Source organism: Furipterus horrens, unplaced genomic scaffold, assembly GCF_987537825.1.
Source record: "Furipterus horrens unplaced genomic scaffold, mFurHor1.1.pri manual_scaffold_1, whole genome shotgun sequence".
NCBI lineage: Eukaryota > Metazoa > Chordata > Mammalia > Chiroptera > Furipteridae > Furipterus > Furipterus horrens.
Genome location: NW_028327171.1, coordinates 46386945 through 46400533, shown reverse-complemented (window position 1 = coordinate 46400533; position 13589 = coordinate 46386945). Strand labels below are relative to the sequence as shown.

Here is a 13589-nt window from a genome sequence, read left to right as displayed (position 1 = left end):
GCCTGGATTACAGGCCATGTCCCCAGCTGGGGGTGTGTGAGAAGCAACCACACATTGATGTTTCTCTCCCTCTTTTTCTCCCTTCCTCCCACCCCTCTCTTGAAAAATAAATAAGATCTTTAAAAAAAAACCTGTGTCTATATATAATCACATTATATGCATGTCTGTATTGGTCACAATATGAAATACATTTATTACTGTCGCAATTAAAAAAAGAAAGCCACTGAATTAAAGAGATGAATTTATTGATAAGTAGATAAAATCTACACCTATTTCAAACATCCAAACCCTTTACTTGTATATATTAGGTAAATTTAAAGAAAAATACTAGAGCAACACAGTGGGCGAGATCTCCTAATTACAAACAAGTACCAAATGTTTACTGAGTCCTCAGAGATTTTCTCAAAGAAACTATCATAGAAGAAATTAGATTGCCAATTAGTTCACAAAAGCCAGTTTAAACAATGTAGCTGAACTACGTACTAAGGTTATTACTTAAATTTCTCTACCTTGTTTATTTATTTGTATCACAGCTTCAGTTTATCTCAAGGACACATTCTCCCACACCCACACCTTGGTCCCAGCCACAGGCAACTCCTCACCATGCAGGCGGACACCCACCATTTGACAGGGCAGTCCCCATGCTGTGCCTCGGGTTTCAGAGGAGGAAAGAGCAGAAGTTCTAACAGCCTGGGGTACCTGAGGTAGAATACAGGGCTCTCCAGAGCATCTTCCACATGCCCCGAGTCTGTTTCCCTCCCACCCACATCCCGACTCTGGTACAACAAGGTCAAACATGAGAAAGACATTTGCTCACCAATGGTTTCTTTTTTCCATTTTAATCAATTTTTAGATTGCCTACTAAAACAAAACAAAACAAAACCAATGGTTCACTCCACCTTTTTGCAGACCCCCCCAAACTACTAATAATATTTATAAGATGTCTCAGTGGCTTTACTTTTCGTGATTTCAATATTGCTATATATTGCTATATAATGTTGATAAAATTAATAGCTGGGTTTTGTTTTTTTTTAATCACTGGACTACTTTTCTTATACACTGTTTAGATATAAAAATTCTATTATTGACAAGTTTCTCTACCCCAAGACACAAGGGAGTGCCTAAGGAAGCATGACCTAAATCAGTTCAGGAATTAAGTAGGATGCCATTTCTAACTTAGCTCTCTGTTCTTATCAATTTCATTTTGTCCTGGGAGATTATTAAGAGCTATCCTGGGGTGGGCAGGGCAGGGGTGAGCAGTGGGGAAAAACTTGGGTCACCTGTAATTGAACTATACAATTTTTTTAAACGAGAAAAAAAAAGAGCTACTCTGAAGAGTACACAGTAAGGGAAGGCTCAGTGTAAGCTGCCCTATGAAGCCCCTCAAATGCTTGTAATGTAATACAAATACATTAACCCCCAGCTTCACTCATATGGACAGGATACAAACTGCCATTCCTGACAAAATTTACCCCACATGGAACAAACGTTAACCAAGGTACTACATTCTCAGGTGAAACCAGTGAGTGCCCAGTGGGAACCAGGTTTTTAGCATAACTGCTGACCAGTAAATTCTTTTGGCTGCCTGATCCCGGTACTCACTTGCTGGCCCCACTCCAGCAGCCTTGGAAACGGAACAGAAGCTGCAGGAAGGGCTCTCCGTGCAGCCTAAGCTTGCGGGAGATGTAGCACAACCGGCTCATTCTTGAATCATCACCTAAGCACACGTCCTCTGGTTTGGCCATCAAACGGGCACAGCAGTTTCCATCCGCATCACAGGCCCCAGGTCCCACACCAAGACCCGTACATGTCTCAGGGAGAGCTGGCCTTTGGCCTGCAGCCTGGGGCCCTCCGGATGGCAGCCATGTTGATTCATAACTAACTTGTGCCCAGTTTTTCCAGTTTTATCTCTTGCTTTTGTGTCCCAGGACAAGGTTGGGAGCTTAGTTAGGGGAAGGGTCAGAAATCATTTCAGCATATACTTTGCGGGTTCTTGCCAGGCAACCTTTTATTACATTGGAAAAGCAACACTAGGCACTAGATCTTGCAAAATATGTTCTGATGAACTCTAAACTTTCTGAAATTAAAAATGCATAACCACTGTAAAGTTTTTAATTAACAAAAAAGTTAAATACAAACTTTCATATGCAAAATAGATTATTGTATAACTGGTAACCTCAGAGCCAAGTACTAAATTGTCTTCCACAAATTTCAGTAGGGGTGGAATGCAGGGAATGTAAATCCTAATGAGTACAAAACTTAATTTTAGCATTCTGTATAGAAAAAAAAAAAAACTTGGAGGAAAAATAGCTTTAAATTCAATTGCATCTTTTGAAATAAACAGCTCAGGCCAGCCCTTACAATTCTGAGGTTTATATACAGCCAGACCTGGGATGAAAATGAAAATTTAGGGTTTTACAGTTACTTCAAATCCAGTTTCAAGAATAGCAGTCACCTCATTTCCAGAAAGAAAAGTCTTTTTAGATGACCGTGACACTCTTCTGAAGGTGTCTGGATAGCCAGAGTTCCTTGACCACAGTCCCACTTTTCCATGGCACAGTGCCAATGCTGTGTCTCAGGCTTCCTCTGAAAGGCAATCAGGGCCCTACACACGGCACTTCTCCTGGCATTTTCAAGCCTCAAAAAAAAAAAAAAAGACCTCCAGCTTCAAGTTGGCAGTTATGGCTCCAGCGTTAGAGAAGTTAATTAACACTTACTTCCTTTCTTCCTCCCCCACGGAGTTCCCCACCTCTTCAGCATGGAGTGGCAGCTTAATTTTCTTTTCAGAAATAAATAGTTCAAACAAGTATTTCAGAGTTAGCTGTAAAAGAGCAGCAGAAACAGCCACTGCCCATTATATTTGCAAATGGGTGAGCGAATGAATACACGTGAACAAATACAGAAAAAAACAACTCATAGAATAAATCCTGCACTTTACACATTCACGGGAAAAAATCTTCAAACTAAAAGTATTAATTAGCGTTTGTTCCTGTGTGGGCTGAACAGTCCGGGGCTCTGAGCAGGCACAGCCTTTCAATCAGGTTGCAAGCAGCCCTCCACACACCAAGTCAGGGTGCCAGGGTGCAAGGGTCTTCATGCTCGTCTGACAGCTCTGGACCTGTGACAGCACAGGTGATGCAGGGACTTTTTAACCCACAATGCATGAGGTATATGAAAATGTCCCTCTGTGAAAAACCACCAGTGGCTAAGGGACTGGGTGGGGCATTCTCACAGCAACTGCTGATGAAGGATTTCCCACACCATCTTCTTCCGGAACAGAGGCATCTGGTGCTGCAAAGAACCCACCAACAACACATCCGTTACACTTACTTGCACCGCATCAACAACCTTAAGGTGCAGTCATATAAATAAAGTAGGCTGCTCATGTCCTTTACGTAAGTGCTGACTTTTTCATTTTTTACATCCTGGTACAGACTTAGGAAGCCATAAAAAATGAGGTTTGTAATGTTTATTATAGTATAACTAGTATTTTTACATGTTAAGGAAATTCAAAGCAGGGTAGAGAATTATATAATAGAGTCCAACAACCTCATAACAAAAAAAATGTACCAAAAATGGGACAATAGGTAACTTTTCTACTTAAAATTAACATATTCTGCTTTTTTATAAGAAAAGTAAAAACAAATCCATAAATTTCTTTCTGCTCTATGAAATGTTGTACATTGACAATACTGTTTAAATAGCCACTTCTCCCCTTAAAATCCCATGTCATTAGGTTCAGAAAAAATAACTTATTTAGAAGCATCAAAGAATGAAATGTTTTGCTTAATATGTTATTCTGCTTTAACTGATAATCACTACATGTGGCAATTTTTAAAGCATCAATATACAAGATAAATCTAAAATCACGTGTAATTCAACTAGTCCTCTTTTTGATGCAATCAGAAGTTTGCACCCTTGAGGTTGTCCTGGTGTCTCATTAAAAATAGCTGGATATAGTACTTTACTATAAAGTGATTTCTTACCTGGAGGGACCTAAAAAGTCTTCGTACATGGATTTGTGCACTTTAAATAGCTCAAAACATGTTGTTAAAAACTGTACCTTTATTCTGAACTAAGCAATAATGAGTGCCCTTATTTCAGACTGGAATTGTATTAATTCAGCATGGGAGCCCTAGTTATATCATGTTGCCCCAAAGCTTGGAATGGGGGTATCAGTCCTATTATGCGACAGGTACAGCTTGGTAGACAACATCTATCAAAATGAGATCTTTTCTTGTAAAAAATGTTGAGAATCCCCTATTACAAATATAAATTCTCAAGAGTTCCCAACATAACTAGAACAGAAGGGGAAAGCAGTACTATTCATAGTCACATCTTTGTCTTAAGATGGTTTAAGTTCTCACGAAACCTCATCTCCCCTTGCTGTTACATATTCTGATAGGCCTCCTTCAGCTAAAGATATTGGTAACAGACAAACCAGTGTACACTGGAGCTGAAAGAGAAACTGACCCAACAGTTATGCAAGACTAGGTAGGATAAACCTGGGAGCAGATGCAGTGACAAACCCCATACCAGCAAGAGTATGGCTACAGCCAAGGTTTACAGCAGTAACAACACAGCTTCCATTATTAAGATCTTAATATGTGCCAGGCACTGGTAACCTGCTCTAAGCTTATCTTGTTTAAGTAACTGGATGAGGACGGTCTTCACTCACCTGAGTAAATGTGATAGGTTTGTCCCTAGACATATAATCTGCATATTTACAAGTAAACATTCCACAATCACTCCCATTCAACTGTTGAGGAATCTCCTGAAATTACAAAAAAAGAAGGGAAGAAGAGGTAAAATTTCATCAAATACAAACTCCTCTGACTTTTTCTAAATATTACTGTGGATCAACAATATTATAATGTAAATGTTAAATGTGCTATTAAACAAACACAATTAGTCTTTATGTGGCATTAAAAATCCAACCATGACATGGAGCATGTGACCCCACAGAAAATGTTTTACAGAAGGAAAGAGAACAGCTGAACGTCTCTTCCCTAGCCAGAACAATAAGACTACTGCTTCGGACCCCTACAGCTACAAGCAGGAGAAAGATTAAAAAGCCTCTTGATAGGCTTTAACCAATTAGAAAATCTTGCCTTGATTGCTCAGTCTGTCTTGAGGCAAAAGGTATCAAAAGCCAAAATCAGCAGATTCCAAATCCACACATTCCCCAGGCTCAGTGCACTGATCTGGGCCAGCTGCTTACACACTCTGGCTCTCAGTTATCATAAGCACAAGGTAGTAAGAGTGTAAGAGTGTCTGATGCCACTGCTGGAAAACGCACATACACCCACACATATGCTAGGTACTTCTCGCTTTTGTCCCAAGGCCAGCATCTCTTACAGATGGGTGAGAACTATAGGTGCCAAGATAAAAATACAGAGAATTTGGGTGTTTTTTTTTCCTTTATAAAAATATTTTATTTACTTTTAGAGAGAGGAGGAAGGGAGAAAGAGAGGGAAAGAAACAACAATGTGTGCAAGGAACACTGATTGCACACCCCCAACTGGGGACCGGCCTGCAATCCAGGCCTGTGCCATGAACGGGAATTGAACTGGCAACTGCCTGGTCCACAGGCCAGCATTCAACCACTGAGCCACACCAGCCAGGGATTATGTATTTTTAGAGAGAGAGGGGAAGGGAGGGAGAATGAAGGGGAGAGAAACACCAATTGGCTGCCTCTCGCACTCTGAAATCCAGGCACATACCCTGACTGGGAATCAAACCAGCAACCCTTTGCTTTGTGGGATGATGTCAAACCAACTGAGCCACACTGATCAGGGCCTAACAGACTCTTCTTATATCCTTGTTCTCACAAGAAATTTTCAAAGCTTATCTAATTATTCCACGTAGAAATAAAAATGCTTTTGGTTACAGACACAGGTTAGGGCTAAAACTGAATTCATGTAGCTTACTTTAAAAAAGAATCCATTAGGCCCTGGCTGGTTTGGCTCAGTGGACTGAGCGCCGGCCTGCAAACCAAAGGGTCACTGGTTCGATTCCCAGTCAGGGCACATGCCTGGGTTGCAGGTCAGGTCCCCAGTTGGGGGTGCGCAAGAGGCAACCAAACATTGATGTTTCTTTCTCCCTCCCTTCCCTTCTCTCTAAAAGTAAATAAATAAAATCTATTTTAAAAAAAAGAAGAAGAAGAAGCCGTTAGGACTCAAAAAATACACATTTTTCAACCCTGAATGAGATTCCAATCTGGCAAGATCCAAAGCAGTCACAAATAGCATTTCCAGATAAGTTTTTTTTCTCCCCTGCCCCCAGATAAGTTTCGAACAAGAATTTCAAATTTTCATTAGGGCCAACCAAGAAAAGTAGCTGACATGAACTTACTGAGTTTTTTAACATTTACCATTCAAGCAAGAATATAAAGGCTAAGAAGCAAAAATCTTGGTTAAAAGACTGAGAAGTGGATCCTTCTTAAGATGTAAATACACTTCAGAAGAATGCATGCCTAACGATGTGTGTGTGAGGGGAAGAAGAAAGGAAGTAAAATCTAAGTAATATGCCCCTGACAGTAGATGCAACAAAGTATTTGAAATACAGATGGTCATCACTTACATGTGGCTTCATGCTGTAGTGTGTCCATTCTAAAAGATTGAGATCAGTATTTCTTTTGGTCTTACTTTCATCCTGTAAATACTGACTACAAAAATAAAACAACAAAGAAAGAATACATTGATGAATCCCTGTGAAGATATTATAATTACAAAAAACTCTGTGATGTTTAACATGCCATTCTTGAATTCATCTCCATTAGTTTTGGTTTTAATTTTTAATTTTGGGTTTGGTTTTTTTTCTTTTTGCTTATAAAAACTATACATGCTTTAAAAAAAATTAAAACATATATATGTAAAATGTAAAAGATCGCATTATAATCACCCCAGAATTCATTAAAATTAATAGTTTGCTGTGTATTCCTCTATTTCTCTACTCCACTCCTGTATATACAATTTAAAAATATATATTTTGTTCTATTAAAAAAAGAACTTCATTTTAAGATTTTTTTTCTCACTTAGAAACAGATAGAAAACAAGACAACTGATTGATTGGACTCTTAAAAAAGAAAAAGCCATTACCACAAAAAACAAAGAGCCTTGGCTGGTAGCTCAGTGGAGTGGGCACTGACCTGAGAACCAAAGGGTCACTGGTTAGATTCCTGATCAGGGCACATGCCTGGGTTGCAGGCCAGGTCCCTGGTTGAGGGTGCACAAAAGGCAAACCACACATTGATGTTTCTCTCCTTCTCCCTCCCTTCCCCTCTCTCTAAAAATAAATGAATAAATAAAAAACGCAAGACCCATTCATAATTTAAAAAGAAAAATAGATAAACAAAGAAAGGCAAGAAGACTATTCTAAATTAAAAGACATAAAACACATGCATGAACCCTGATTGGCTTCCTGGATAAAAAAAAAAAAAAATCAGAACATGAACCATATATTACATATTACTGATTGCTAATTTTCTTAAGTTTGATATTGGCATTGTGGTTACTTAAGATAATTTCCTTATTTTTAGGAGACATATACTTAAGTATCGGGTGATTAATTTCACACAAATCTCAAGGGGGGGTTCAAATTTAACCCAGACCTGTCGGTGCTCATCCTAACCTCCAGAGAAGGTAAACTAGCTTTATAAGAAGGCATGCACTTTCAATGGGAGCAGCAATATCACCCCCAAGGGGGTGAAAACTGGATCTCAGAAGGGAAAAATCAGGTATTCCCATGGCCTGTAGCTCTCTAATACTCAACCTAACAAATAAAAGGTCTTATTCCTTAATATTATTTTCTCTTGTAATGGAGAAATTAAATTTTTCTTGGGAGGTGGGGGTGCAGTAGGGAAGTAGTAATATTTTTTAAAGTTGAGAAAAGCTGGAATGGGGTTATCAGAAAAAGGGAGTGGGCTTCAGATACCCACAGGAGTTGAGCTCTTCATACTTTAAAATATATTCAAGCCCTGCCTGATGTGGCTCATTGTGTTGGGCATCATTTCACAGACTGAAAGGTCACCAGTTCGATTCTCTGTCAGGGCACATGCCTGGGTTGTGGGCCAGGTCCCTGGCTGGGGGCATGCAAGAGGCAATGAATAGATGTTTCTCTTGCATCTTGAAGTTTCTCTCCCTCTCATTCTCCCTCCCTTCCCCCTCTCTCTAAAAATAAATAAATTATTTTTTTTTAATTCAGAAATATGAATATCATAAAAGTATGTTTTTTTTAATATCCTGTTATAAGCAGTATACAAGTTTGCTATAGTATTCCAATGAGAACATTTCTATGTATGTGATAATATATGTATATGTGCACACATAGGTTTGTACATCACTACTTTATAAACAATTTGGTGTAACTTAGGATTTAAAAAAATTTCTCTATAATTTTTATTCAAGATAAACACCCATGAAGAAAAACAATAATTAAAACATTACTGAAAGATAAATAATTGAACTAATTATTAACTTTTCTTCTTATCATTCATTTAATAAGTTCCTTACTGAAGTATCCTAGTATCCTTACTAAAATTAGTATCTTAGTATCTTAGTATCCTTACTAAAATTAAAAACAGGAACCTGCATTTGCTTCCAGTAAACAGCAGTTTCAAAACAGACTTGTCTTACGGATTTGCTTCCCCACTGTGAAATTCATGTCACCATTTTACCTAACTATGCTTCGAAGCCAGATTTCTAGTAATTATTATTTGAAATAGTTGCCTACAAACCATATAATTTAATTTAAAAATTACCTCTGGGTTCTAAGAGATGAACCCAACTATCATGGAAAGCACAGAGACATGAGTGGGTTTAAGAATTCAGAGGAATAATATTTCCCAGCTAACAGTTCTTTAGAACATTCAGAATAATGTATCAACTCCAAAGAAAGCTAATTCAAATGACAGGATTCTAACAAGACATATTTTACCTTATAACACATGACAAACTTGCTTTCAATGAAGCTACTAAATAAGACTTCTCAGTTAAGATCAGTTATTGGGTTATTTTTAAACAAAACGACAGATTCAAGTCAAGTCCTGAACAACTGGGAGACAGTCTTCACTACACACTAGACTACTAGGGTTAGACAGAAGGCAGACCACCTAAGAAGGGCACAATGAGCTAACAGTGAAGTTGTGTAACCTTTACTTACAGGAGAATCTCACAGATCCTGTTGCCCTTTTGTCCCATAGAATCCAGATATTTAAGACATTTTTTTCTTAGGTCTATCACCTATAATGGAAAAATGCAACATCCAGAAAGAATTACAACAGGACTGAGATTTTATATCTAAGAAGGAAAAAGCATCTTAAAAAAAAATCAATACATGTACCAACATGATGGATTTCTAAGACAAATTTTTTATAAAACACCAGAGATAATATGGGCTTCATTTCTATAAAATGTATACTCATATACCTCCATTTCTACAGAAAGTCTTAGAAGCTCAATCCCCAAAACATTAGTGGTCCTCTCAGAGTAATGAGATTTCTTTTTTCCTTTTATACCTTTATTTTTCTACAACTAACCTGTACTCTCTTGTAAACAAAACTTTAAAATAACCCATTTGTACTAAATCTCTTTACTGTTAAAAATGAAAGGTACTCAACTACATCAACTCTCTTCTATCTTTCCAAGTTATTCAACTCAAGAACTAAGGGACTCTATGGAGTATGCCTTTAATCCATAGTATGGACTTTCAGTGGACAGAATAGGGTAGCCTTTGTTATTTAAGAAAATGGTAATTATCAAAACTCCAACAATTAACCCTCTCAACTCACCACCAGGCTCCAATGTACCTTCCGATGAATAGGCACCAGAATTAGGTCCTGTTCAAAGAGACTGACCCCTTTGGTCCATCTTTTCACTGCTTGGTAACCCCCAGACTTTAATTTGGGATAGAAGAAAGTACTGAATGCATGAAGTACTGGATAGCCTTGTTTTTTATTTCTTTCCACCAGAAGATTCATGTAAAAATTAATGACCTGTAATACCAAGAGAGTAAACATTGGAACATGGCAAGTATATGATCAAAACTAAATCTCTAACCTAACTGAATTAGGACTCTTAGACGATAAGAAGCCTAAGGAAGGAAAGGTACTAGAGAAGGGAATAAAAGGACTCTGGTATAAGATGGAAAATAAAAATGATCAGTACAAAGTGGGAGGGATTAAGAAGGAATGAAATTGTACTGTTGAGAGATATTAGTAAGAGTCAAGGGAAGGAACTCAAGGAGGAAGTTTGCGATAATGAAAAGGTGTATGTAACTATACCACACAAAAAATATGCAGAAACAGTAACTGGAAGTAAATTTTACTATATATAAATTATATATCAATTAAAAAATATCAACTGGAAGGAAATATACCAAAATATTAATATTTTATTAATTTTTTAGTGGTAGCACTTTTGAACAATTATATTCTTCCACTTTTCCTGTATTTTCTAAAATTTATGTAATAAATGTATTCCACTTAGATACTAGTTTTACAAGTATGTGTTTAATATGGCCCTGGTCATGGGAGGAGCAGTATGAAGGCAAAGAAAGAAAATGCAGGGACTGAGCAGTTGGGTAAAGGACCAACTGGAAAATTGGTGAGAACTAAAAGCTAGCTTTAGCTAAATATGTAAGGATACAAAATTATAATTAGGCAAATTTTTGCAGTTTTCACTCAAATGAAATAAACAAAAAGACATAAAGTACACATATAGTCATCAATATATCCCTTTATTTAAAAAAATAAAACAGCTCCTATGAGAATTTGTCTAAAACAAATTGCTGCTTTCTTCCATTCATCAACTGCACCCAGAGTGTATAAAAATGCCACTGCAGATTAGTAAATGAAGTGGTGGAAGAAATGAAGCACAGATGCAGAAGAGGGAAACAATGCTAATTAAAGACAGCAAATAATCAGAATTAATCATCTAAGGTTCAAGATGTTTTGTTATTAGATAAAACAAAAGCTGCTTTACCAAACCCTTACGGTTAAGTATCACTTTGGTTATGGACAGTCAATGGTTAAGTGTAATGATGTTACAGAGGTGGGGATTGGCAGGGGGAGGGAGGAGACAACTTACTTCATCATTGAGCCAGTGATAGTTCTTCAAGGTCTGGATATCTCCTCGAGTGATTCGCAGTTTGAAAGCACTACTTAGGATCTCATCCTGTGGACCATGACCTAATGCATTACTGATTTCCTTTTCCATGTCCTGAATTAGAAAGTCCAGAGGTTGCTACTTTAATATAAAACCACTATCAGACACTGAAAGTCTGAGACTGAAAAAAGCCAATTTCATCTCTGTAATACTTGACCCTTGAGAAAAATACACTGTCAAAGATCTACTAAATTAAAGTATGAAAAGATTTAAACTTATACTACAAGACAGTCTAAGGATTATTAAAAAATTTTAAATTATTAGCTTCTGAAAATAATAATTTGGTAATAATATTTATATTTAAGGTATAGTCTCAATTATCGCGCTAACATTTATTAAGCACTATAAACCAAACATGGTACAAGGTGCCTGAAGCACATCATTAATCCCTGCTTGTTGCAAAAATATCACCATTTTATAGAAGAAATTAACACTCAGAGAATTTAGGTTACATGTTCAGTCATAAATTATTAAAAGGCAGAGCCAAAACTTGAACCCAGGAGTGTGTATCTTACTAGCCTTTGGTCCTTTCACAGTACTTTATTAAAAGTATCTTAATACTTTCCTTATTTCTCTCCTAAACTTTTATTTAAAACATCAAAGTAATGAAATTATGACACCTAAGAGATTATACTATCCATTTTGAACATGAGGAGAGTAAGCTAACTGGCAGTAATTGGAAAACTAGGCAGCAATCCAACAACTGAGTCCTTACTGAATAGATGGCTTCATATAAAGAATTATAAAGATAAATGCATATTTAAGCTACTAGACTGAATCTATAAACCCAATAGAAATTATTTCAGCCAAATGTTAATATTGCTTCCCCCAACTGCACACAATTTTGTAATGTTATGGCTTTCTCTCTCCACCTGCATGCCCAATATATAACTCGTGCTCAAGAGATATTCACTGGCCCTGGCCAGGTAATCCAATTGGTTAGAGTGTTCTCCCAGTGTGCCAGGGTTGTGGGTTCGATCTCCAGTTAGGGCACATGTAAGAATCAACCAATGAATGCATAAATAACTGGAACAACAAATTGATGTCCCCCACCCCCTCTCAAATCAATTAAAAAAAAAAAAAAAGAGACAGCCTTGACTTGCATGGTTCAGTTGGGTGAGCATCAGCCCACAAAGCAAATGGTTACTGGTATGATTCTTGGTCAGGGCACCTGTCTGGGTTGCAGCTGGTACTGATTGGGGCACATTTAATATACAACCACTCTTTCTCCTCCTTTCCCCTCTCTCTAAAAATAAATAAATAAAGTCTTAGAAGAGAGAGAGAGAGAGAGAGAGAGAGAGAGAGAGAGAGAGAGAGAGAGAGAGAGAGAGAGATTCACTGAACAAGACTAACTACTACCTACTAAGACAACAATGAAGAAGGAGCCAAGATATGGGCTCACCTTTAAAATAAAAGTTTTTCACTGCCTTCATTTTCTTGTTTTCTGTAAATTTTTACTATTTTCAAATGTAATTATCAGTGAAAGGAGAATTTTAGTAAACCATAATCACTTTAAACTACAATGAACTCATTCCTCATGCCAAACCCATACTATGTAACCCAAAATATTTTAAGATTAGAAAAAGACTCTACAAAGAATTCATTATATTCCAAGATATGTGACAATGATGTCTATCCACATTTGTTAAACATTAATCTGATTCCTTAGGCCACCTTCACAGATCATAATAATCACTGTAGCCAGTGGCTGAATAGCCCTTAGGCCTGATTTTTCTCATATGTTTATCCCTAGCTTGGAGAAACTCTTCAAAACAGTCACTCAAGTCTTGAATAATTGAGGTTATTTAAAAACATGTCTCTTATTCTGATCCACATAAGAAACAATACCTCTGTAAGTTCAAGAAGATCTTCTGTTTTTTTGTCCCTCTCTTTGCTTGAGCAGTTTTTTTCTTTTGTCTCAAGTAATGACATTTTCCTCCTGAATAAGCCATTGCTTCCACCGCCCAGTCGGAGTCGGGCTGACACTTCTTCGGATAGGTCAGGTTCCAGCTGGTGTCCCCTCCTCTGATCAAAAAAGTTTCTACATTCTATTGACTTGCTTAATACTTGTACATATAAATATACATAACACATAAAATATACAACAGTGACATTATCTTGAAAGAATAGAGAATTAGCAAATCCTCATATGAGTAGATTTAGCATATTTGTTCCTGCAAGAGACCAAAAAATGTTGAAAACGTAAGACTCACAGGACACCTCGATTATAAAACCATGAAACACAACACACATCATTTCCCCTGAAGGTAAAGAAGAAAAGTATTTTCAGTTCTCTTATCTGAATTTTTAAAAATATAGTTAAAAAAATTTTTAAGTTTTAAAACAGCAAAAATTGTAACCCAAATCCCATCATTCAGAATAAATTCATTCAGAATAAACTACTACTATCCCTATACTAAGAAA

The 13589-nt window shown here is 37.1% G+C and overlaps 1 protein-coding gene across 1 annotated transcript in view; it reads right to left on the bottom strand.

Moving 5' to 3' along the window:
* Positions 1-2281: 2281 nt before the first annotated feature.
* Positions 2282-13589, bottom strand: part of SENP2 (SUMO specific peptidase 2) — a 31501-nt gene continuing 20193 nt past the window's right edge. Inside the window, exons 11-17 of the mRNA XM_090275097.1 lie at positions 13014-13190; positions 11088-11219; positions 9791-9994; positions 9163-9242; positions 6583-6667; positions 4679-4774; positions 2282-3291 (exon numbers count right to left, since the gene is read on the bottom strand). Coding sequence (XP_090131223.1) covers positions 3229-3291; positions 4679-4774; positions 6583-6667; positions 9163-9242; positions 9791-9994; positions 11088-11219; positions 13014-13190 — 837 coding nt within the window. The 3' untranslated portion in view covers positions 2282-3228. The remainder of the gene's footprint in view (positions 3292-4678; positions 4775-6582; positions 6668-9162; positions 9243-9790; positions 9995-11087; positions 11220-13013; positions 13191-13589) is intronic.